Below are 27,429 nucleotides of genomic sequence, written 5' to 3' on the forward strand. Positions count from 1 at the left end.
CCCGTTCGATTGTTGGTCAAGAAATCTTCAGTAGCAGTCCTGAGTTTGGGAGGTGTACATTACACTCCCGTACCTCGATGAGCATGTAAACCGTTGCGCTTGAACTGTCTTCTATTGAACTATAAGAGTAAGTGGGCTAGTATCTATGATTAACCACAATCTTAAACGCGCTAGCAATTTTAAAGAACTATATTTTATTATACAACTGTATAAGTGTTGTTGACTTTGCAAGTCACTCGATGGAAAGCTAGTATCTGACTTAAAATATGAGCTGACTCGGGATCTGATTGACGTCTGACCTGAAAGTGGCGCATCGCATCGACTCAGGAAATTAGAAGATTTGCTATTCTTTTTAACGCGACAGGTAAGGAAGAGATAACAATACTTTTCCTGTCAAATTCTTCAGATGTTTTGTACGACAGGATCGGCACTATGGCCACTATATTAATGAGTATGGATATAGACGATGTACTTAATTTTACTAACATAATATATTTTCATTACAAATCGACACGACTTATTTTACTTTTACGATAACGACAGTTTCACTACTATTAAGAGTTATCGAACGTTAAATTTAAGATGTATAAGTATAACATGAAAATTCTAATCTATTTTTATTAAAATTATATAAGGAATCGTTAGAATTAAGGTCGAGTGAGTTCGATGTTTTCTTTACAATTTCATTATTTAATTATAATTATATTAATTATGCAATTTTACTACTTCATTAAATGGTCCGGTTTAAGTCGTTCTATCGAAGAATTCTCGACATGACAGCAAGCTTACGACTCTCATACCTTTATGAGGGGACGCGTCAAAACCACATCTCCGACAATGCCAAGTCGAAATCTTCCCGAAACATGTCAGATTTCTCGATAATTAATATAAGTAAAACCGTAACGTTTCATAATATTTATATTCATGAAATTCGATATTTAAATAATGAAATCATTCATTCATTGCATTTTTAAATATTACGTTCAACTTTTAAGATCTTTAATGAAGTGAATATTGTGTACTTAGTATTTGTGTCTTTCATTCGTATGTTACATTAAAATTAAAAATATTAAATTCTGTAATTCATAATATATTTAAAAATAATACTGTTTACATTGTTAATATATTTGGATTGTGTCAATAGAAATTTGAGAACCAATTAAATTGGAATTTGAAATGAACAATATTTTAGTTAAAGGCTCAGTTTCGATTAGATGCTTAGCCTCTTTAATTTACCTCTTATTAAATTGAATGTATTTCGAAATAGAGAACGATGAAATTGAATGGAAAATCTTGTCTAGTAATTCAAGGTTAAATATCATGACTTGAATACTTAACGAAACGCAAAGCAAAGCTAAGAATAATAATGAGGAGTGAACATCCATTATGCTAAGTGTTGTTTAATAATGATGATAAAAAGAATGATAAATATATATAACAATCATTGATAATCTATTTTACTAGCAAACGTCAATGTCAGGTTTCTAAAAGGTTAACCAAATAGACTATCAAAATGGCTTCGATTCGGTTACAGTAATGGAATTTAGCCAAGTTTTATATGTTAATTATATTGCTTTAAAAAAAACTGCCTCGTTGGTCTAGTGGCTTGATGTAAGGCCGCAGACCCGGAGGTCCTGGGTTCAATCCCAGTTGGGCCAATAAAAAGTTATTGGGTTTTCCTGTCAGAAAATTTTCAGTATCATCCCGGAGTCTGGAAGTTGGGAGTGTGTACACTCCTGCGCCGAGGCATGTAAAGAAGTTGGTTCTGCGCCAGAATTCTTTCCGGTCGTGTCGGATTGCCGCCCCATCGGATTATGAGAGTGAGGGAATCCGAAATAAAGAGGAAAGCCGAAATCGGTCTGTAGGACATTATATCGGTTAAGTTAAATTTTGTCATTGCCTTTCTACACTACGATTATCTCCTTACTATTAAATGTTTTGTATTCTTTTTTCGAATGTCGAATTGTTGATGATAGAAAGAGAGCAATCAATTATCAACTATTCACCCGCTGTACAATGTTTAATAGTACATTGTGGTGGTGGCTACAATTTCTACAAGCCGATAAATAATAATTATTCATTCAGTCGTTCATTCATATTGAATGAAATGTTAACTAATTTGACAATAATTAATAAATATTTCCAAAATTAATTAAATCGACGAATAAGTGCAATACATATTTAATATATATATATATAACGCCAGTTAAGTCTTTTAGAAACCTGATACAGATTAAATTATTTTATACGTTAGTATTTTCATTAATTTATCCTAAGTGTAACCCACCAATTTATGTAAAATTTATTTCAATAGAATTTGAATAAGGAAATGTTTAAAACTATGAAAGCAACAAAATATTTTATAATTTAACGTTTATTTCTGGTGATCATACATATTGATATCATCACCTCTCTTTTCATTTTTGCGGGTGACCGAATGTTTTTTCTCTTTCATTCGTCTCTGTATCCCGTGATATCTTCAGTTAGTCCCTTTATACATATTTCACACTTTCGTTTCGTTTCTTGTTAATTTATAATGAAATTAAAATGTTAATGTGTTTACGAGTTCTATTGAAATAAATTATAATTTTAAACATTCCATAAGTAAATTAAAAGCTATTTAAAGTTCTCAAGGAAATGTTGACAGCTTGGTGATGTGTTAACTTTGTCACTATAAGTATGTAATACATTTCCGAACCAAATAATTATATTTAATAAAACAAACTAAGGATTGTGGTAACTGTTTTTCATTTCAACATTATTAACAACAACAGCGATTTTTAAATTATAATTTATACATATTTATATGTAATTACTAAACTTAGATTATTTTTTCAATTGCATAAATAAAATTAAAAAGCATAGCCAGAGACAATGAGCTCGATAAGTGAATATTGCTAGCGCTGTCGGGATCTGGGAGCCATGGACCACATTGCCGATAGCCTTTTTCCTGAAAGCAGAAAAAAGTTTCTAAAAAAATACAATCGCAGCTACAAACATTTAATTCATGACTAGTAAAGTAATATTAAGTATATTTAGTAAAATTTAATGTACGGGGAAAGTAACTTTTCTTACGTCGCATAAAAGTCTGATGAAATGCTTTTTATTTATCAGTAAATATTAACTAACAAGTATATGTATATAATGTATATATGTAGCGTATGTACGTATATGTATATCAGTCGGGAAAAATTAATGTCATAACTCTGGAATGGAAAAATGTTTGTGTACATGCTATTAAAGCGAGGACGAGGAGGAAGGAGGTCGGGAGGAGAAGAGATACCTGATTAAAAATACGTATAAAAATGGGGAAGTATTCAGGATCGGCGGCCGGAGTACTACAACACATGGAGTGGAGAGCTCACGTAGGCGAAGTCGTGCGGGAAGCAGCGCGTGTGCGGCGCGCGCGCGGGCAGCGGCACGCGCGTGCGCCGACACGCCAGCCGCGCCGCCGCCGTGCCGCGCGCCGCCGCCGACGGCTCCGACAGCTCCGACAGCGGCACCTGCGGGGCCGGCTCCCGCTACACTACTGTGCTACTACAAACTAATTCTATTATTGTAATAATAAAAACTTTACTCTACAAATAGTCAGTATTTTGTAGTGATTATTGATGCCGAAAATGTGGATAGACTCGTTATTCGTAAGTACGTTGCTCAAAAATGGATGCGTTATCGATCGCTTGAACTGAATTATATACCGGTTCATTGGTAAATGGATCGTTAACGGGTTTTCCGGAGTGTTGACATCCGTTGTAGATCGCCAGGAGAAGCAAGTTGGTATTCGGAACTTCTGCGCCGACTAGTGGCCACTTGCACAAGTGAGGAGTCCTTTTTAAAGCTTCCATTGCTTTTGGAGTGCGCTGTGAATAATAATAAATCATACTTAAAATATTATTCATTCCGGTAGACTTAAGCGAAGACTTTAAGTATTGGTATTCCAAATTTCGCGTTTTTCAAGAACATTCAGTTTGGGTTAACTTTGGAAAATGCAGTAAATGGTTAATCATTTTCAATGAAAAATTTAAACGGTCTCATATTTTTATTGGTAAAAAATTCAAGTACTGCAATTAATGCATACTTTCACCAAAACTTCGATAAAACTTAGAACGAGATAAAGTTGGGGGATACCTGCAGTTCGTAGAGCGCGCGCGAGCGGTCGCAGGCGGTGAAGCGCGTCCTGTTGACGAGCACGCGTTTGTCGTAGAGCCGCTCGTACTTCTCGCGCTCGTAGTCGCGTCGCAGACGTTTGCGGCGCTTTTCTTTTTCCGCTTCTGTGTCACTATTTACGAGTGTACCTGTATTTGATAAAACACATACCTATAATCCACTCGATAATTATGAAGCTTTCAATATATAGTGTTGCTGCTGCCACGTGTGGTGTATTATTGATATTAATAATAAAATCGGGTTTGCGAACTCTTTGAATGCGGATATATCGCAGATAGCTTGTATGATTAAATAACCACGCTTTCATATCTTCGTTCATAACTGGCGAAAATATTGTAGGTGCGCTGAAATACGAATGAAATTCTTCTTCGAAATTCTATGGTTATCGTAGCCAAAGAAGCTTTATTGCAATAAAAGCGGTTCATTGTCACTTATAATAGTACACTTATACTTGAATAAAGATTTATTTGATTTGAAACTAAAAATAAGCTATGAAAGCTGTTAAAACCCGAAGATAATAATAAAACGGATAAAACCTTGAGCAACAATAGTTATATTAAATAAAATTTATATAATACTTTATAATATTAAAAATAATTAACTATAAAAATAAGGTAAAAAAACTTACTGGAGTACAGTAATGTTAAAACTGTGAGAACATGTTCACTTGCGCGTATTAACATCTTTACAGAATGCCAAACTGATCGCATTAGTGAAGGTAGCGACTGAAAAGCAAAGAATTCTTAGTTAATATTGGCTAGAGGGCTTTGTAACCCGGACAAGCATCACCTTCATCTTCATCAGGAAAACATTTATGAGTTTCATTTGAGCTTATAATTTATTTCGTGGTTTTTACTGCATGCTTCCGATGAAATTCTGCCACATATGTATCCAACGACAAGCATCGGAGCAGTGTGGCGGAATTTGCTTCTCGAGATGAGAGGCGTTTTATCCCAGCGTTGACACGTTTATATTCAACATATTATTTTGTTTACAACATTATATTTACAGGCACGAGATGTAGAAAACGAGGGCGAAGAGACGACATCTTAGTTCCCATGTTTGGTGACGCATTGATCGCGAAAGCGATACGTAATCTTGCAAAGCCAGTGTCTATGGGTGGTAATCGTGGTTCAGGTAAAATATTTGCCTGTTAACCTTTCTAATTCGAACGAAATATATATTATTGTATGTGTCTGTCACTTACTGGAGCTCCTGAATATATCTTTTCATTCTTAGGCGGAAAACAAACACCCTGATAATCGTGTATCCAGCGCAATTTAAATATATTAGCATTAAGCAGCGCTGCCATCGCTGCGGGGTACGAGTTAGCTAGATGTTCTCTCAGCTGCTCATCCTCTTCTTCCTTGTCGTCCTCGCGTATGTTGGAAACTATCCAGGCACCTTCGTCGATGAGAACACAGGACCAGTCCTTGCCATCGCAACGGGCTTCGCAATCATCTTCATCTTCCTCTTCGCACTAGTTGAAACATTTTTAGGGTTTTACATATTTACAAATGTAACCCCAAACTGAAGATGTTATTTTAAAAATTATGATATAGACATTTAGATATTTGAAAACAGGCGAGAAAAATAATAATTTGTAAACTTATTCATCACGCTAGATTCTCGAAATATAAGTGCTATCGTGAAAAATATACTTTTATATTGTAAATTACTTACTTCATCGAGTACTCGTAAATTGGTAACAGAATTAAGTAGGTCCTCTAAATGTTTGGGATAGAAGTGGTAGCCGGCGACGCCAAAGACACCCGCGTTGGGATGCCCCAGTGTGCGAGCCGCCGTGAGCCACTGGTATCGCTGACCGAGCTAGTAAAAGAAGCAAAGGATTTTTCTCATTCTGTGAATTGAGAATTCGTAATGGCAGCTGTCAAACCCTTATCGTTTATTGTTATAAATGCGAAAGTGTGTTTGTCGATTTGTCCTTTAAATTTTGCCATATTGTTATTGTCTGAAGCGTTTTATTACTGACCAATGTGGACCAGTGTGGTCCGACTGACTCTTTGTCGGAGCTACTGTGGAATGTTTCCTATCCCACTAGTTACGTATATGTCCCCTAGCGAGGCGGCTGACCGGGGGCGGCGGCAGGAAGCTGTTCCGGTAGACGCGCGCGGGCGCGACGGGCGCGTGCACGAGCAGCGCGCCGGGCGCGGCGGCGGCGCGGCGGTACCACGCCTCGGCCGGCCCGCGCGCCCACGCGCCTCCCGACGGGGGCTCCGCGTGGGCGCTCGTCGCGCGGTGCACCGCCCATCTCATTAAGCCGCTTTCTAGGGAGGGTAAGGTGTGACTTTACGATTATCTATACAAATCTATACAAATAAATTAAACTGAAGTGTCGGCCGGTGATTTCAAAATAACATAGTCCGTTAACGTTCTACGCGAGGTCAATACTTCCGACGACAGTTGTTCCTGGTGCCGTGGTGCACAGCAATTTTACTGTTTACATATTTTTTAGATACAATTGTAAAATGGCAAACACATCATATTTTAGTAAATTTAGTACGCTTAAACGATACATAAGCGACAGTTTGCAGAATTTGAGAGACTAGTGTTATCACAGGCACGAGGAACATAATATCTTATTTTTTATGTTTAGCGGATTAGTGTCACTTATAATAATAATAAATTTATTTATTCTCTCCCACAGACAATAAAGTTTAAAAAAAAAATTAATTTTTTATATATAAATACAGTTATATGTGGGAACAGGAGCCCAAACTAGGTTGCCCTGTACTAAGGGTCTCCTGGCTCCCCCTCTGGGTAACGAACTATTTATTTATTTAATTTTATAGAAACACTGAAGCTTTTACAATATATTATCTAGTAATAAGTACTTATGCATATAGAAATAAAAAGATAATGTATGCTTGTGAATATGAGCGCGTGAGCGCATGTGTGTGTAGTTTTATGTGTGTATGTATGTGGGTATTTGTGTATATGCTATGGGTGAGTAGATTAAATATGTACATGCTACTTTTTTACAACAATTCCTTGTTTTTTAATAATATATTAAATTAATAATTTTTCTGTCTCTTCGTAGTCCAGTTTTAAAAGTCAGTTAGTTCTTCTCTGATATGCGAATTTTAGTAAATTTGAAACAGAGAGTAATTTACTTAATTTATTGTAAAGCCTTGCTGCTTTTAAAATCATAGAATTTTTGGGCAAACAAATTTTGAACATCACAGATTTACATACTTCATAGGATATTCTTGAGCCAACTACATATCAATCAGTGAGGTTTTAAATCATGAAGTGTTTTTTTTAAATGATATTTAATATGTAAAGTTTTCTGACGGCCAGAACATTTGCTTCCTTGTATAGGTCTACAGTAGGAAATATGCGCGGCTTAGAGAGAGCTACTTTAAGTATCATTCTTTGAGCTCTTTCAACTTCAATTATGTGCATTATTTAGTGCCACCCCATACAGTTATACAGCATGCTATTAAAGATTGACATAATGATATATAAACAGTCTTGATTTTTTTTTTTTTTTTTTTATATCGCCGGGAGGGCAAATGACTCTACTCCACCTGATGGTAAGTGGTAGTAGAGTCCAAACGCGACGACGGCCAGTACAGACGGGAAAAACGTTCTGCACTAGCCGCCTTCGCCTTGCCGGCCCGCAAGATGCCTCTTCACGCCTCGTTTGAAGGAACCCGGGTTGTAAGAGGAGGGGAATACGTGAGCTGGTAAGGAATTCCATTTTTTGGAAGTGCGACAAAGAAAGGAGTTGCCAAATTTCTTTGTTCGCGATGGAATTGATGTCACAGTTAGGCGGTGACATCGAGAACCAGCTCGCGTGGACTTAAGAAGGAAGGGGGAAGCAGGAATTAGAGAGAATAATTCCTCAGAGCACTCGCCGTGATACAGTCGATAGAAAGCGCTCAGTGCTGCTATCTCACGACGCAATTGTAAAGGTTCAAGGGTGTTTGTGACCTTTACGTCGCCAATAATGCGTACGGCACGTCGCTGCAACCGGTCCAAGGCCTCAAGTAGGTACTTAGCGGAGCCATCCCAAAGGTGCGAGCAATATTCCACGCAAGACCGTACCTGTGTTTTGTACAGCAGGCACAGTTGTTGTGGCGTGAAAAAGCGCCGCACCTTGTTCAGAACTCCGAGTTTCCGTGAAGCTGTTTTTATAACAGCCTCGATGTAATCCCTTGGACTAAGGTCGCAGCGAACGTCAATCCCCAGCATGGCGATTTTGCTTTGCATCACCAGCGGAGTACCACAGAGGGAGGGAAGAGGGGAAAATGTTGACTTTTTCGCCGTGAGAGCGCATACCTGTGTTTTCTTGGCATTAAACTCAACAAGATTATCAGAGCCCCATTTGGCGATGAGATCTAACGTCCTATCGAGTTCAATGACAAGATTCTCCCGCCTCTCCTCAGTTTCCGCCCGCCCAGCCACTGCGCGTCCGTGGTATCCACCATGCACTGTACTATCATCTGCATAGCAATGTATGTTCCCAAGGGAGAGCATATCATTGATATGCAAAAGAAAGAGTGTGGGAGATAGCACAGATCCCTGGGGGACCCCAGCATTCACTACATAGAATTGTGAAGCGCAACCATCTACTAAAACACGAAGGCTACGCTTGTGTAGGAAGCTGGCAATCCAGGTGCATAGCTGAGCAGGCAGACCATATGCCGGTAGCTTGGAGAGAAGACTTCTGTGCCAGACCCTGTCGAAAGCCTTGGAGATATCGAGGCTGACAGCCAACGATTCTCCATGCTTGTCGATAGCTTCACCCCAGAGGTGTGTTACGTACGCTAGAAGATCACCTGTGGACCGTTTTGGTCGAAACCCGTACTGACGATCATTAATTAGACAGTGATCTTCTAGGTAATGGATCAGTTGGTTGTTTAAAATCCGTTCCATCACCTTACAAAGTACTGAGGTGATAGCTATTGGCCGATAATTTGCCGGGTCAGACCGATCCCCTTTTTTGGGAACCGCTTGCACATTAGCTCTTCTCCAAGCCTCCGGCACACTTCCCGAAGAGAGAGAAAGTTGGAACAGGCGCGTTAACACAGGAGACAGCTCCGCTGCGCACTTCTTCAGCACTATGGCTGGTATTCCATCGGGACCGCTAGCTTTCCGTACATCAAGTGATTGCAGCTCCGCACGCACATCACGTTGCCTGATTTTAATGTCAGGCATCGTATGGCCACATGCAGGTATTGTAGGTGGCAGTGCACTACAATCATCGATGACGGAATTGTCGGCAAAGAGTTTAGCCAGGAGATCAGCTTGCTCTTGCGGACTGTGAGCTAGCGATCCGTCCGGATTTCTGAGCGGTGGCAGCGAAGGTTGGCAGAAATTGTTTTGCACAGACTTGGTCAGACGCCAGAAGCTACGGGAGCCCCTAGGATGCGAAACAAGGTCATGACCAATCTGTACAATGCGCTGTGCATCCGCTCTCGTGTATGCCTTTCTACAGGCATACACGAGAGCTGATGCACACTGATGAGGGTCCAGTCAGCGATATGTCTTATATTTTTGAAAATATATGTAAATTTTCTGAGTTTTTGACTTAATTGTTTTAGATGTCCTTTAAAATTAAGATTTTTGTCAATTGTTATACCTAAGTATTTAGTTTGATCTTAATAAAAATTAATAACGGGACAGGAACATTTAGTATGATCTGCTAAATTACATGAATGAGCTACTAGTTGATGTGATATTGTATTATGTGATGTTGTGTTGCGTATTGGAAAAAAATTGTATTGAGTTTTACTAGGATTCAAAGCGAGGGTATTAAAAGCCATCCAGTGATTAACCGTAATAAAACCTTCTTGTGCAAATTCAAATACTTCATTACATGTTTTACCGTGAAATGTAAGAGTGCTATCATCTGCATATGATATTATTTTACAATTACTTACCTTTAGGTTACAAAGACCATTTATATAGCATAGAAATAGAGTTGGGCCTAAAATGCTACCTTGTGGAATTCCATAAGTGATAGATCTCTCATTTTTGATAACATTACCTAATTCAACCTGCTGGGAGCGATCTAGCAGATAATGTTGTAAAAGTTGTAGTTGTCTATCTCTTATGCTTAAACTGTCTAGCTTCTCGATCATTTTATTAAAAGAGTCTGTATCGAAGGCTGTAAGGAGTCTGTTTTGAAGATTAATAAAAATAGTTAGGCACTTTTCTTTATTGTCTTATTTGTCTACTATGAAATCCGTAAGAGAATGAACTGCATCTGAGGTTGATTTACTTTTTCTAAAGCCATATTGTGTATCTGCATTTAAATTTTTATCTTCCAAATATTCAACAAGTCTATTATTTATAATTTTTTAAGTATTTTAGAAATATCGAGATTTGACGGTAATTTGATACAAGGTTTCTGTCTCCGGCTTTAAAAATGGGTATAACTATGGATTTCTTGAGAGAAACGGGAAATATACCCTCGGATAAACATCTATTAAAAATGTAGGGCAGTGGAGTCACAATAAATTCAATTAGACACTTGGGTACCTTGGACGTTATGCCATCCCAGCCAGAACTACAGTTTATTTTTAGGTCGATTATAAGTCTACATATTTCATCTTTTGTAGTGCTTAAGAGAACGAATGAGTTTTGCATAGATGATGTTCTATAGATGTTAGTCAAGTTACTGAGTTAACTGATTCCAGAGTTTTTTTTTATTTATATTAAGGAGTTCAAAAGGTGGGTTTGCAGTTTTATTTAAGTTATTAATATTTTTATTACGTTCCATATTTTTTTTGTTATTATTTCCAGCAGCTTTAATTTCATTTCTTTCGTACTTACATTTTTTTAAAATTTGATTACAAAAATTTCTGTAACGTTTGTATGTAATTCTTAGTCTCATTATTTACCTCTTTCTTTAATTTGTAGTGCATTCTATCCCTAGTTCTTATGCATTTCAGCAAACCTTTGGTGATGCAGGGTTTTTTAATTATTTAACTTCGAGGAAGTCTATTAGTAATTGTGTTTTTCAATATAATGTTTTGTATAAGATTAATAAATATGTTCATGCACTGATCTGGATTGTTATTTATATTATGTATCTCACTAAAATCTAAATTTTTACAATCATCTTTTAATTTGTCAAAATTAAATTTATGTGAGTATTTTATTTTTTTATAAATACTATTGGTATTTTGATTCATCCATAAAAGAATTGGTTCGTGATCGGTTATTGCTGTTTTTAAGATAAAGGTAAAAGACGATAGTTTCGTTTTAAAGATTATATGGTCTAAGCAACTGTTGGCTCTAGTAGGTGTGTGCCGGGACTAAACCAAAAAATGACAGGACTTCAAGATAATTCGAAGTATCATCATTTAAGTCAGCAATATTAATATTGATGTCTCCCATTAATATTATGTTTTTATATGACGAGAGATGCACGAGCAAGTTGTGAAGAGATTCAATGAAATTATTTAAGAGGCGGAAACTAGGAAGTCTGTATATGGCATGTATTATCGTAGCTTTATTTATTTTTATTATGAGGCAATTAGGCTCCTGCATGTTGGGTTCTTCTACTTTAAAATCTATACTACTATTCACAATTACAATGACCCCATCGTTTTGATTGTAGTTAACTAAAGTACTAAAACACGTGTATCCTGGGATATTGGGGAGAGTAATGACGTTAGAAAGCCAGCATTCAGATAAAATAATTATGTCAATGTTGAAATTGAATCTCGATAGTAGGACATTTAAGCTGTCAAAGTTTTTATTTACGGTTCTGATGTTCTGTTGCAATATTTCAAGATAAGCATTAGGATCCAAAATTATGGTATTACAATATTCCGGATCACAACATTTTAAGTCTGTTAGTTCAAAGTTATCAATGTTATTTATATTATTTAATTCTGCCATTATATTCAAATCGAATATTAGAAATGCAGTATGGAGGACTTACGAAAAATGTTAAATTAATCTCATAATTTCCTTGCTTTCGATGCATATGATTAAGTGAGGTACATATGAGCATTAGTAAATTCGCTATAGAAATATTTATTATACTATGTAGTTTTATAAATGATTGAGAGCTTCTTATTATTGAGTTAAAAAATTCAAATTAATATTGAGTTTGTGATGTGCATGTGTGAGTGTGCAATGTGTATACAAATAATAGATTAATAACTAAAAGAAAAGTATATAGTAATAATAAGCCCGAGTCGCTTATGTAGTTTGCAAGCGCTTGAGGTCTTGTTCGTTTTTTAACCGAATTGAGGGCTCATTTTCTTTTTTACGTAAAAATATACTACCTGAAGTAGCCCAGCAGAACTTGTAGTTGTTTTTCGCAGCAAAATCTCTTCCAAGAAAATAGAGTCTTTTCATGCTTGGTGTAAGGAAGTCCGACACATAAACTGTTGTTTGAGATCCATCGAGGCTCAGCTGCTTGGTGTTCAGTCTATCGCCATTATTGTCCTTAGTAAAACGTTTTGCCGAGCTCAATATTTTATCCTTGGTGATTACCGTCGAAAATTCCACAATTAATGGTTTAGATTTCTCATTTTTTGAAAATCCCCTGTGGATGTTTCATATTTCATGAGGGTCAATCTCGACTTTGAGCACATCACCAAGTGATTTAACAATATCTTGTAATTCCTGGATTTATTCAGTTTTCAAACTCGGAATATTTCTAATTTCTATACATGTAGCACGACTTCTTCTTTCTAGTATTTCTATTTTTTCCTCCAAATTTCTGATTAGTGCTTTGTCTTCTAAATATTCTTGCACAAGTGTGTCATATTTAATTTTCAGCTTTATTCGTTGCTCATGAATTCAATTAACGATGAAATTTGTGAGTTCTGATCTCTGATTGTGTTGGCGGTACTCAGGAGTGATTCATACTTCGCGTCCTGTGCGGCTGTCCATGTAGTGAACATATTTTCAAATTTGTTCAGAAAATATTCCAAGTCATCTTCTCATTTACGCTTTAGTCACTATGAGGTCACGTTGGAATCTCCAGTTATATCCGAAGATGATTGAGAATGCTGTAACATAGGAGTAGGTGTTTTCGGAGGGGAGTGTTCAATTGGAATTTTTCTATATATACCCTTGACAAAATGTCACCCCAACTTTATTTTGAATTTAGTAGTATTATATATATATTTTTTTATATATGCGCCGGGATGGCAAATGACTCTACTCCACCTGATGGTAAGTGGTAGTAGAGTCCAAACGCGACGACGGCCAGTACAGTCGGGAAGAATGCTCTGTACTAGCCGTCCCCGCCTTGCCGGCCCGCAAGATACATCTTCACGCCTCGTTTGAAGGAACCCGGTTTGTAAGAGGAGGGGAACACGTGAGCTGGTAAGGAATTCCATTTTTTGGTAGTGCGACAAAGAAAGGAGTTGCCAAATTTCTTTGTGCGCGATGGAATTGATGTCACAGTTAGGCGGTGACATCGAGAACCAGCTCGCGTGGACTTAAGAAGGAAGGGGGAAGCAGGAATTAGAGAGAATAATTCCTCAGAGCACTTGCCGTGATACAGTCGATAGAAAGCGCTCAGTGCTGCTATCTCGCGACGCAATTGTAAAGGTTCAAGGGTGTTTGTGACCTTTACGTCGCCAATAATGCGTACTGCACGTCGCTGCAACCGGTCCAAGGCCTCCAATAGGTGAAAAAACGCCGCACCTTGTTCAGAACTCCGAGTTTCCGTGAAGCTGTTTTTATAATAGCCTCGATGTAATCCCTTGGACTAAGGTCGCAGCGAACGTCCATCCCCAGCATGGCGATTTTGCTTTGTATTATCAGCGGAGCCATCCCAAAGGTGCGAGCAATATTCAACGCAAGACCGTACCTGTGTTTTGTATAACAGGCACAGTTGTTGTGGCGTGAAAAAACGCCGCACCTTGTTCAGAACTCCGAGTTTCCGTGAAGCTGTTTTTATAATAGCCTCGATGTAATCCCTTGGACTAAGGTCGCAGCGAACGTCCATCCCCAGCATGGCGATTTTGCTTTGTATTATCAGCGGTGTGCCAGAGTGAGGGAAGAGGGGTAAATGGTGACTTTTTCGCTGTGAGAGCGCATACCTGTGTTTTCTTTGCATTAAACTCAACAAGATTATCAGAACCCCATTTGGCGATGAGATCTAACGTCCTATCGAGTTCAATGACAAGATTCTCCCGCCTCTCCTCAGTTTCCGCCCGCCCAGCCACTGCGCGTCCGTGGTATCCACCATGCACTGTACTATCATCTGCATAGCAATGTATGTTCCCAAGAGAGAGCATATCATTGATATGCAAAAGAAAGAGTGTGGGAGATAGCACAGATCCCTGGGGGACCCCAGCATTCACTACATAGAATTGTGAAGCGCAACTATCAACTAAAACACGAAGGCTACGCTTGTGTAGGAAGCTGGCAATTCAGGTGCATAGCTGAGCAGGCAGACCATATGCCGGTAGCTTGGAGAGAAGACTTCTGTGCCAGACCCTGTCGAAAGCCTTGGAGATATCGAGGCTGACAGCCAACTATTCTCCATGCTTGTCGATAGCTTCACCCCAGAGGTGTGTTACGTACGCTAGAAGATCACTTGTGGACCGTTTTGGTCGAAACCCGTACTGACGATCATTAATTAGACAGTGATCTTCTAGGTAATGGATCAGTTGGTTGTTTAGAATCCGTTCCATCACCTTACAAAGTACTGAGGTGATAGCTATTGCTCGATAATTTGCCGGGTCAGACAGATCCCCTTTTTTGGGAACCGCTTGCACATTAGCTCTTCTCCAAGCCTCCGGCACACATCCCAAAGAGAGAGAAAGTTGAAACAGGCGCGTTAACACAGGAGACAGCTCCGCCGCGCACTTCTTCAGCACTATGGCTGGTATTCCATCGGGACCGCTAGCTTTCCGTATATCAAGTGATTGCAGCTCCGCACGCACATCACGTTGCCTGATTTTGATGTCAGGCATCGTGTGGCCACATGAAGGTATTGTTGGTGGCAGCGCACTATAATCATCGATCACGGAGTTGCCGGCAAAGAGTTTAGCCAGGAGATCGGCTTTCTCCTGCGGACTGTGAGCTAGCGATCCGTCCGGATTTCTGAGCGGTGGCAGCGAAGGTTGGCAGAAATTGTTTTGCACAGACTTGGTCAGATGCCAGAAGCTACGGGAGCCCCTAGGATGCGAAATAAGGTCATGACCAATCTGTAAAATGCGCTGTGCATCCGCTCTCGTGTATGCCTTCCTACAGGACTTGGAATTTTTTTTGTAGTTTGCTTTCAGTGAGTCAATGTTAGATTCCCCGCTAACGCAGCCGTTGATCCACGCGCGATATGCCGCCTGCTTAGATGATACAGCGTCGGCACATTCACGAGTGAACCAATGGTTACGCGTACCCCTACTGATGAGATCTGAGCTAGGAATGTAGTATTCCATTCCTAACATGATCTCATCAGCAACCGCAGCAGCACTAGCTGTCGGGTCATTCCCACTGAAGCAACGTTCCTTCCAAGGGACTGACGCATAGTAATCGCGCATACCGTCCCAATCTGCCGACTTATAGTTAGACCAAACGCGACGTTTGCATACCGCTGATGGCGGCAGCTTGGCCTGTGGCACTTTGGTAGATATAAGACCGTGATCCGAAGAACCAAGTGGAGCTTGAACCACAACCTGATATTTCACCGGGTGAGAAGTCAGCAGAAGATCCAATAGAGAAGGCGCTTGCCCATCAATGTCTGGGATCCTGGTGGGCTGATCAACCAGTTGGGTCAAGTCGTGTGTGAGAGCAAAAGCATGAGCAGTTCTTCCAGCATGGTCAGTTTTGAGGGATTTCAACCATGATTCATGGAGCATTAAAATCCCCCAAAAACACCAATTCCGCGTTAGGAAACTGCTCTTGCGCAGCATCTGCCACCCGACTAAGATGGTCAAATAATCGGCTTGTCTCCAAGTCACCATTGTGGGATCTGTAGAGGCACACGTAGACTCGACTCTGACGAACCAGGTCCACACGTACCACCAACATGGAGAAGGAGGGGTCCTCCAAGCAGCGCAATCGGTGACAACAAACATCCGCCCTGACGAACAAGCATACTCCGGCTTTCGCTTTGAAAGATTCTTCAAGCATGTAGCTGGGATAGTTAAGGTAGCTGGTGTCGGCAGGGCGGAGTATTTGCGTCTCCGTGAGAAACAGCATTGCTGGCCGTGCTGTCTCGAGATGGTGGTGGACAGCGTTGAGGTTAGCGTGGAGTCCTCGGATGTTAGAGAACTTGACCTCAAACAGCGTGGGTATGGTGGGGGTGTGCATCGCTGAACGACCGTTATTTCTTAGTTGCGCTACCATTTCGAATAATAAGGAAAAGAGACGTGAAGCGAGCGACGTATTGCCACGATAGGGGTGGGCAAAGTATGGAGGCGTGTTTCCCCAAATGGTTGCCAAAAGGGAAAATATACTGATCCGCTGGACGGAAGGGCCCCCGAACCCCCCGGAAGTGGCCGCCGGGACCCAACATTCCGGTCACCAACCGGCACGACGGTCCACCCCGAGATTATGCGTGGCCTGGTGGGGCAGCCTCGTGAGCTGGTTAGGCACGCTTGGGCGCCTGTATGCCACGGGCCCTGTGGCCACGGGCGGCCAGCGGAACAGCCGTTTCTTCAGGTCTCCCTGTCCAGCAGGTCAATACAGTTTCCCCCGGCATTGATTCAACAGCCGTCTCCACTGGACCAACACCCATCGGTGCAAAACTCGCTTGGGCACTGGCTGTACGCTGGCTGACCTTGAAACGCGGCTGCAAGCCACTTCACGAGTTTTTCACCATGCGTACGTGGTAACAAGCCAGGCGGATGTTAGCATCCTACCACCAGATGAGCAGATGGTCGCTCAGATATCCCTTAGTCGCCTCTTACGACACCCATGGGAAAGAGAGGGGCAGTGAAATGTATTCTTTCTCCGTCACTGCACGGATAAATTAAAAGTGATCGTATTTAAAGTACCAGGGCAGCAAGAGGTATAGGTGTCGTAGTAAACGATAGAATCTCGTAGCGCTTGTAGACAACTTCGTAGCGTAGTAGGCGGGACCTTATAAGTCGTAGTAACGAAGCGAACTGTACTAGGCACCGCGATGAACGTATACCTCTTTATTGGTTATGCACTCCTATTTATAGCACGGATTTATTGTTTTTAATTGTAACTTTAAAAATAAATCTAATCACATTTTAAAATTTAATCACAAATAATCCGTAATCACATGAACTAAGTAAGTGGTCCAAGAGGGATAGGGACTTATGCCACCGCTATGCTCCAAGATGGTTTAGCCGAACACTCAATACATCATGCCATATCGAAATACTACAAGAGCACTACTATATCGTTGGCAACCGAGCGATATCTTTTTAAGAGAATTTTAAAAACGAATAAATACCACTAGCAAAGAATGTCGTAATGGAGCCCAGCGAATGTTCTCCGTCGATGATGTCCACCTCCATCCACGGACCAGTGGCTATGATCTCCTTGCATAGACGGGCCATTAAGTCCTCATTACCTGGTTAATATTAAATAAATAAATACATTATAAATACTAAAAAAAATATAATGTATTTTTTTAAGAAAAAAATTGTTTGATTTTATGCGGTTTTTATCATGCATGGAAAGTTTAATAATAATTTAAATCATTATCTGTGCCGTCAGTGATGATACGTTGATCGCTGTTATAGTTGATGTTCTGATTAAAGATAACTCATTATCATTCTATTTTATTTATAATAAGGTAATATGTATTGTATCATTTGTGGAAATCAAAGTCAAATAATAAAGCTTGCTATGAATGATAAAATATCAAAATTTCAACGCTATAAGATTGAAATGACTTTATTTCGACCATTAAAGTAGCGCTAACTTAAGCTTTGACTTTGTGCAATTTTGTTCAAATATAAAGGGCTGTAATTACACTCACTTAGCGCTCTGAATGAGCACTAAGTGAGCGTAATTACAGACAAGAGCTTAACCTCTTGGTTGGTTTGTGAAATAAGATCGGCTGGGTCAAACTGGCTTAAAATTGAGTTCCAAGATTTAATATATATTAAAGATAACTAAGTCCCTGAAATAGGTTATCCAGGATACGTTAGTTTAGTAGCTAGCTTATACAACCCCGATGCTTGGAGCTAAAAAGGTCCGTGGATGCATGAGGTTGGGGCCTCGCATGTCCTATTTCAGACGACCCTAAGAAGGACGGCAGCTGCGATGGCCTTGCGCTGTCGTACGCACTAACAAGAAGTGCTAGGGGGCAAGATTACCTTCGCCCCCTGAGGAAAGCTGTAATCGGAGCTGTATCAGTCGAGGTGCAATCGGAGCAGAGCACTCCACTGCGTGAATAGTTAGCTTGCTTATTAAAGATCGGGGTTTTGGGTTCAAACCCAGGTAGGAGTACTAAAAAGTCATTTCGACCGAACCAGCATGGAATAAGCTGGAAACCTTCTTCTTAATAAAGAGATTGCATGACAAACTCAATAAACATTATAATTAAAAGATTAATAAGCATTACAGAGAAGAGTAATTACATTGGTAAGTTTTTTCCAGAAGCGATGGCGTGATCGGTGTAAATAGATGCTTTATCTTCCTCATAGCGAAATTCGCTTCGTCTCGTCTTCGTTTGATGAAGTGTATTATTTCATCTTTCTTTGTCTCGAAATGGGGATCGACGTATTGACAGTACAACCTGAAATATATGCACTTAATTAATATGTAGTTTGTTTTTATGTAGTATTCTCATCATCAACAGCACCATAGCGACTAATTTAAGAAACAAATATATGTTTGAACAATGGGTGACTATTATTACTATTTATATATACCATTCGGGATGTACAGAAAACTCAGTGTCGTGCAATATCTTGAAGGTCTCCTTAGCTAGCTGTTGTGTGAAGGCGGCGTCGGGTACAGCGTGTCTCGTGTTATATTTCGGGAGAACCGCTACCACCGTGTAGTGGTTCATAACTCTCTTCCAATAATAGTCTTTTTTCTCTAAGATCGCTCGCATACCATTCTCGAAGACGCTCTTAGTTTCCATCGTCCTGTGTCCACTGGGTTGATCGACCACCAACTCTTTTCGGAACTAATGAAGAAGAAATTCTGATGAAATGATATAATGATCTATATATATGATGATAGAATGAAATATATATATATATATATATATATATATATATATATATATATATATATATATATATATATATATGCGAATTGTAAATAACTCTAGGTTTTTCTAAACACAAATTAATTGTTTTATTTAATCAGAATACTTTGATTGAAGTTTGTCATGTTTTCGGATTAGATTAAATGTAAAGTTACAACCAGTTCGGAATTATATATATATATATTTCATTCTATCATAATGATAGAATGATAGAATGAAATATATATATATACAGAATACTTTGATTGAAGTTTGTCATGTTTTCGGATTAGATTAAATGTAAAGTTACAACCAGTTCGGAATTATACCGAGAAGAACTGACAAGAATCTCAATAGTTACTTTTTTTAGAGGGTAATTAGCTAAACAATGCTGTCTTCTTTTCGATGTCAAATCAATCCTGTTAGAATGAGATAACTGATTTATCTCATTCTAACATGATTGAACTGATGTTTAACTAAACAGCCACCAAACAAAGTTTATAAGTAAGCTTTCGTAAACAAATTAAAGTTTAGTCTAAAGATTATAAATGAATAATACCTTTATATCATACTTCGTCATATAAACTGTTGACTTATATAAAACACTGTGACATTGAGTTACATATATATTTAATAACCGGAAGATATCTCTATCTGTTGACCTTTACTTAAGTAGCATTAACCGCACCTGTTTGCAGATAATCCGAAACGTGTGTATTTTAATGCGATTAGTAAATGTTTATCTTGACTCATATTTATTTCATTCCTTTTATTTAAAAAGGAATAAATGAATCATTGCCATTAAAATATTCTAGTCTATGGGCGTTGGTGATCACTTATCATCAGGTGGCTCATAAGTTCGTCCGCCTACATATTCTATAAAAAAATGACAAATAAAGTTACTTTTGCACTTATAATATTAGTATAAAATATGTTATAAAGGTCATTATATTATAAATTATAAAATTGTAGTTAATGATTGAAATATTTTCTAGGTATTGAATTCGTGCATCGTCGTCCTGTTTATTTTCGTTCGTATCAAGATAATTTGTATTTTTTTTTCAATTTAATCAGATGCAATAAATAATAATCTATATCAGATTATCAGTAAGATATTCAGTTAGAGACAATGTGACCTTATATTATAATATCAAACAAATAAAAACAAAATTATAAAAAACCATTTCACTTCTTTTCACTACCCGTACGAAGTGCGGTAGTAACAGGCTCTACTACTCTTCTTCTTCGTACGGTACTGTGAAATACTGTACCTTGAACTGTATTTATATTTAGAATATTTGTGGGTGTATGTGTGTATACAGTGTATATACAAATTAATATTTGTTGGTTATAGTTTCTTATGACTTGCATCTTTCGAATAAAAGGTGATCATTAACAAAGTAATTACAATACAACATACAAAGTAATTAAAATAATCGCATAAAGTGTAGGCGAGTACTGTCTTGAAGGGCTAAGGGGATTAATGCAAATAAATATTCTTTGCAGGTAGGTTTTACTACTAGCCTAGCAGTTGGTAACTTAGATACTATAATTTATATTATTTTAATAATTTACCTCGAACCACTCTTCGGGATAATCACGCGGCAAATGATCGGCAGCAGGCTGCTCTACATCTAAAAAGTCGATTGTCCGGTACCCCGGCTTTAATATATCCCCATCAAACTGAAAAATCAAAATTATACTGAAAATACCATTGAAAATAACGACTGTAAAATTTTACTCAAATAATTGTACACAATTTTTTTATGCACAAATATGCAATAAGCTGCAATGCAATTTTTATTTATTGATTTCATTGGACAAAGGGTGTTGCTTATTGCATTCCCTGCTAGTCAACTTTAAGATGAACAAAAACGGGTTGTTAGTAGGTGAGTGAGTGTTTCATCTGAATATCTATGATGTTTCTTTAATGACGGTCTCCTCTAGGGTCTAGCTAATAAATAAAATTCCGCTGAGCCACGAGTGGAGCAAAGCACGGGAGAGGCCGCGGATGCGTTATATCAACACGATCCCGCAGCCTCTCCGATCCGTGCTGAGGACGGCCATCGCAGTGGTTTTAGTGGGTAAGAATCCCACATAATCCGGTTCCACCCCCATAGGACCCGGGTACCTTTCCGAAGGTTTCCACTGGGAGAAAAAAAAACAAAAAGGGTCTAGCTAAATGGCCACAGTATCTGTCGAAGATTCGAACTAACTTCGAGTAGAAGCCCAGATCTGGAAGTTGGATATGTGAACACTCTCATTGGAGTGCCCATGTATCAAAAATGGGAAACATAAACATAGATATATGTACATAAAAACGTCGATTACATATTTAAAAAAAATGCATGTTAAAATTATTTTACTTCATGTTGTTTAGTTTGAATATTTTTTGAAATCAACATCAGATAAATCTTTTTAATATTTAAATCAAAAACTTCTAACAAAAATCTTTTAACAAAATTTAACTTTTTAACCCAGACAAATAATCATTATTTGTATATTCCTACAACTTATCGTGTAAGTACATATAGCCTTTTCTCAAGCGGAGTAAAGTTTTCTTTCAATAAAATTTCTTTAATTTCGCTTTAAAAGTGCCAACAATTGCTTCCGACTAGGTTGATATAAATACTTATCATAAAAAGTATGCAATATATAAACATTTATATAATATCTTTTTTTTTTTTAAAAACCTCAAAGAACATATTTTTAGGTTTTGATAAAAAAAACTATAAATTATGAATGACCATTAACTCATGCATTAGGTTTGCATTAAATTTAAGTGTTCTAATCTTGTCTTACATGATAATCAAAACATGTGAATAAGTTTTTTATATTGTGTATTACTCACCACAACTTTGGCGTTATCATGTATGACAATGTTGCCTCTATGATCCACAATAAACAGCGAACCCCCAGCACCGAGCTATAACCAAAATAAATGAAATTATAGATTTGTGTTGATTTCTTCTGTTAATTTATTATCTGGTATGTGTAATTTATTTTAATTTTTTTATATATATAAAACTTTTTCGCTGGGCTAAGGCCTCCTCTTCCTTTGAGGATAATGGTTTATATTCCATGTTATAGCAATGTTTTTAAATAAGAATGTAATAGATTAAACGATATTTTTTTGTTTGTATGCCCGTATGTGTTATTTTAACAGCGGTACTCGACAAGCACCACGCAGCTCTTAAAAAAAGAAATTGGTATCTATATGATAATATCTTTTTAAACAAATTTCTTAGTACATATGAGTTTTTGAAATGATATAAAGCCACTTAATAATAATTGTGCGTCATACAATCATTGAACAATATGAAATCATGCTATACAAATTGTCTATTATCAGAAATAAATCATAGCCAAAAATATTATTATATAGTTAGCTCAGATTTATATTCACAAGTTGTTTTTTGTACTTTGTATCAAAGCTCTTTTTTAACTTGTTTTATAAAAATTTAAAAGTATATAATTTTTGTTTGTGGTATTAAATATAAAGATAATAAATTAAACATACCCAAAAAGAAGTAGTTCGTTTTTAAATTAGTTTTGTTGGAATGGTTGGTAGATTTGCCGACAAAGGTTTTTGATTTAAATGTTAAGCGGTATTAGAAGGGTACTTTATTGGATTTTGTAGTGTAGTGTATTGAGGAGATTTTTTTTAAATTTTTTTTATACTATTAATAGGCCAGCGTTTGTCCGTTGACTTGTCAGATGTTAAGCATCGACACGGTCTAAGATTTAGTAATTTTTGTGTAATGAAATTATTTGTCCCGACTGTTCATCAAACGCAATCATTAATTATATCACCATATACATAGATATTGTGTTAAATAATTGAATTTTAACTAATATTTGTTGTCGAATTAGTGAGCTAAAGAGACATGGAGGGATTAGCGATGTGAACATTGCAAGTTTGATCCTGACCCATGAGGTTTGTCGTTGTACACACTCCACAGGCTGTCCCGATCCCTATTGAATATATGACATATTGTAACAATGCATATCTTTGTTTACCCATATATAAATCCAGTATGTCAGTGCCTTCGTATAATAATGAGAAACCAATTAGCAAAACCAATTTCACCGAGGAAATATATCCTACATGTTTCCCGTAAAACGTCAAGACGCGGTCTGGGAGGTGAGACCGATTCGCATGACGTACTCTATGCCCCTCTCTGACGCCCTTCTCTACATTTTACGCACCAAGCACATGCAAGGGGCATGTGCTTGGTGCTTAAAATATATAATTCGTTGTCTGAAAGTGTGTACATTCCCGTGCCTCGGAAAGCATGTAAAGCAGTTGGTCCTGAACTGTTTCCGGCCGTGTCAGATTACCGTCCCATCGGATTATGAGAATAGGGAATAGGGAGTGCACCTATGTTTGCGCACACACTTGTGCTCTATAATATCACCTGCCTAGTTGTCTAATCTCTCTTGAGATTGGCCGCCTTGGCCGAAAATGATCAGGACATTATTATTAATATAATAATAAGATAAAAAATGTTTGTGTTTAAGTTGAATGAATGTGAGTAAAAGGTAAAAAAAAATAGTTATTAAAACAAGTAATTATTCTACGTGCCTTTATCTAGAATAGTTAATAACACATATACGATTTGTATGTTTATCTTGATGCACTCAAAACAAATCCTACCTCTTGTTGCTAAGTTATTTTCAAGGTTAAAGGGGAAATACCTGTCTAATGGTGACCCTCACTAGTATTGCTCGTGTGCATATGCCTAGATAACCAATCGTTTAGGTATTTTTTAAAGTTGTCCAAAATTTAATTAGTTATACTACCGCAAAATGATAACGCTCTTTATTCCTGTTTTATGCTGTAATAAAAATATTAAATTCAATAGTCTAAATTTAAAACTGGTCAAACTGCGAAGTACGGTTATTTATAGAACAATATTATATGGCAAAACCTTCTCCGAAACGCACTGCACCTTCTGGTATAAATTTCATGTATATTAGTTAAGTAGTTTTATCAAACAGGCATAACCAGGTCAAGTCAATAAAATGACACAGTATTGCATCATATGTTTGTTGACAGTTTTAGTTAATTACAGATATACATACTTATCTTTAGTGTAAATGGATTCAGTCCTCCTGTAAGATATTGGACCAGCATTTATCACAGAATCATATCTATATTTATTACATTTTTATCCATTAAAAGCACGTCATGCATTTCAATAGCCTTGTGATATGATTGGCGCCCCTGTTGTATGATGGTGGTACTGTCTAAAAGTTATATGCAGGATACCATGTCACAACATTGTGACTTAATCGAATGAAAGAACACATCCGGGACATACATACATTCATTTTTATACATGTATATAATAGCTGCTCTTCACTTTCACTTCTGTGAAATATGTAATGCTTCGATCTTGGGGATCATCAATCAATCAATCAATCAACAGTCAATCGTTGTCCACTGCTGAACATAGGCCTCTCCCAGGGTGCGCCAAAGCTCCCTGTCCTCCGCCTTCCGCATCCAGTTGGTGCCCGCCACCTTCTTAAGGTCGTCGGTCCACCTGGCTGGAGGGCGCCCTACGCTGCGCTTGCCGATTCGCGGTCTCCACTCTAGGACTCGTCTGCTCCAACGGCCATCGATCCTACGACATACGTGACCAGCCCACTGCCACTTCAGCCTGCTAATTTTGCAAGCTATGTCGGTGACTCCGGTTCTTTTCCGGATAATCTCATTTCCGAGCATAGCTCGCTCCATAGCACGCTGAGCGACTTTGAATTTGTGGACTAGTCCCGCAGTTAGTGTCCACGTTTCGGCACCGTATGTCATGGCAGGTAAGACGCATTGGTTGAAGGCTTTCTTCTTCAAACATTGCGGTATAGACGACTTGAGGACTCGACGAAGGTTGCCAAATGCTGCCCATCCCAAGCGAATTCTTCGATCGGCTTCCTTCTCGAAGTTGTTCCTACCGACTTGTATTATCTGTCCTAGGTAGGTATATTTACTAACAACTTCGAGAGGTTTCCCTTCGACGTATATCGGTCCCGGCACGACATGCCTATTGAACGTGACCTTGGTCTTGTCCAAGTTTATACCGAGACCGACACACCGGGAAGACTCGCCTAGGCTACGCAGCATTTCGGTGAGTTGTTCCAGCGACTCTGCTATGATGACGATATCGTCGGCAAATCGAAGGTGTGAGATGTACTCGCCGTTTACATTGACTCCATACCTAGTCCAATCCAGCGTCTTGAAAACGTCTTCCAACGCGTTGGTAAACAGTTTCGGGGATATTACATCCCCCTGTCTCACCTCTCTGCGCAGTTGGATCGCCTTCGTCTTACAGTCCTGGATGTGGACAGTATTGTAGCGGCGTTGTACAGACATCTCAGTACCTCGATATATCTCCAATCGATATGACATGTCTACAATGAGTCGAGCACTGCCCAGGTTTCGATGGAGTCGAAGGCTTTCTCGTAGTCCACAAATGCCATACACAGCGGCTGATTGTACTCTTCGGTCTTCTGCACAATCTGCCGAACAGTATGGATGTGGTCCACGGTGCTGTAGCCTGATTGAAAGCCGGCTTGCTCTGGGGGCTGGAACTCGTCAAGTCGTCTGGCGAGACGGTTCGTGACGACTCTTGAAAACAGCTTATACACGTGACTCAGGAGGGAGATTGGTCTGTAGTTTTTCAAGAGGGTTTTATCACCTTTCTTGAAAAACAGTACCACCTCACTCCCGCTCCACGTTTCCGGGGTCTTGCCATGTTGGATGACGGAATTAAAAAGGCTTGCTAGCTCTTTCAGGACCGGAGTCCCGCCTGCCTTAAGCAACTCTGTGGTGATTCCGTCATCTCCCGGAGCTTTGTTGTTTTTAAGCTGTTCTAGAGCCGCCCTAATCTCGCCTTGGTCAACGACCGGGAGCTTCTCGGAATAATGGCGCATAAGAGGGGCGCGCTGGTCATCAATACTGATTCCCACGGGTTTATCCGATCTTGAAGAGAATAACTGCCCATAAAACCTCTCTACTTCTCCGACAATCTCAGGCCTAGAGGTAATGAACCCACCATTTTCAGTCTTAAGTTTTGTCAGACGCGGCCTCCCAAACTTGCGAGCAAACACTTTCGATCCCCTATTTTGCTCAATCGCAGCCTTGATGGCACGGGTATTGGAGCGTCGGAGATCGCGTCGCGTCAGCGTTTTTATTGTTCCGTTTAAGGTCTTATCTGACAAAAACGATGGTAGTTCCCGTCGTTTTCTCATGAGCTCGAGTGTCTCAGCAGAGAGTTTTGGTGTGTTGTCTCTTCTCTGTGGCGGAAAACACTTGTGGGATGTGTTTTGCAGTATTTTGACCAGCGTGTCGGTTTGCTCATCAATGCTGCTTACGGTTTCCAACGCGGTGAATTGATTTTGAAGTTCCATTTGGAACTTTTCGGAGCCTTGAGCAGCTTTGAGCATGGTAGGTCGGAGAGTAGACCTCATCATTCTCGATCTTTCGGCTTTTAAGTCGATATTTAGAGTGCCTCGAACCAAGCGGTGATCACTTCCGGTATTAAACCTGTTGATCACTGAAACATCTCTAAATATGTGCCTTTTATTCGAAATGATAAAGTCTATCTCGTTCCTTGTCACGTTATCGGGGCTTCGCCAGGTCCACCTCCTCTGAGGCTTCTTTTGAAAGAAAGAATTCATCAAAAAGTTTGGGGATCATATCGGGACCTAATATAGCTGAAACCTTCCTCAATAAAAGTGATTTCTAACGCAAAATACTTTTTAAAATCGATTTAGTAGATCCTGAGATTAATGCGTTCAAACAAAGATACTCAGCTTAATTGTTAATTTATATATATATAAAAATATTTAAATACTCGCCAGGTAATAGGGAAGGATGAGCTTGAGATGGTCTATGGGTATGTCAACTCCCGCTACTCCCAGCAATCTGTTAACGGGATACTGCAAAGAGAACGAATATTAGTCTGTATTTATATTAAACAATTAAAAAAATCTAGTTAAAGTTTCAAAATCCAAAAATGCGTATTACATATTTCCTATAATTAGATGTCGAATTTTTCGGCAATTAAATTTATTAAGCCCGTGACATTTATAAACCATTTGCCTCCTCTGGTGAAAGGAGGGCTTATATTTTTCGC

General features: G+C 38.7%; 1 protein-coding gene across 1 annotated transcript in view; it reads right to left on the reverse strand.

The window, feature by feature from the left end:
* Nucleotides 1-2,451: 2,451 nt before the first annotated feature.
* LOC126773467 (voltage-dependent calcium channel subunit alpha-2/delta-3-like) overlaps nt 2,452-27,429 on the reverse strand; it is a 34,257-nt gene continuing 9,279 nt past the window's right edge. Inside the window, exons 12-26 of the mRNA XM_050494419.1 lie at nt 27,152-27,232; nt 22,146-22,220; nt 20,870-20,977; nt 18,972-19,231; nt 18,678-18,835; nt 17,543-17,662; nt 6,262-6,455; nt 5,851-5,997; nt 5,375-5,647; nt 4,796-4,892; nt 4,129-4,295; nt 3,699-3,860; nt 3,366-3,503; nt 2,843-2,950; nt 2,452-2,490 (exon numbers count right to left, since the gene is read on the reverse strand). Of these exons, the coding sequence (XP_050350376.1) occupies nt 2,452-2,490; nt 2,843-2,950; nt 3,366-3,503; nt 3,699-3,860; nt 4,129-4,295; nt 4,796-4,892; nt 5,375-5,647; nt 5,851-5,997; nt 6,262-6,455; nt 17,543-17,662; nt 18,678-18,835; nt 18,972-19,231; nt 20,870-20,977; nt 22,146-22,220; nt 27,152-27,232 (2,127 nt within the window). The remainder of the gene's footprint in view (nt 2,491-2,842; nt 2,951-3,365; nt 3,504-3,698; nt 3,861-4,128; nt 4,296-4,795; nt 4,893-5,374; nt 5,648-5,850; nt 5,998-6,261; nt 6,456-17,542; nt 17,663-18,677; nt 18,836-18,971; nt 19,232-20,869; nt 20,978-22,145; nt 22,221-27,151; nt 27,233-27,429) is intronic.

Source organism: Nymphalis io, chromosome 14, assembly GCF_905147045.1.
Source record: "Nymphalis io chromosome 14, ilAglIoxx1.1, whole genome shotgun sequence".
Classification (NCBI taxonomy): Eukaryota; Metazoa; Arthropoda; class Insecta; order Lepidoptera; family Nymphalidae; genus Nymphalis; species Nymphalis io.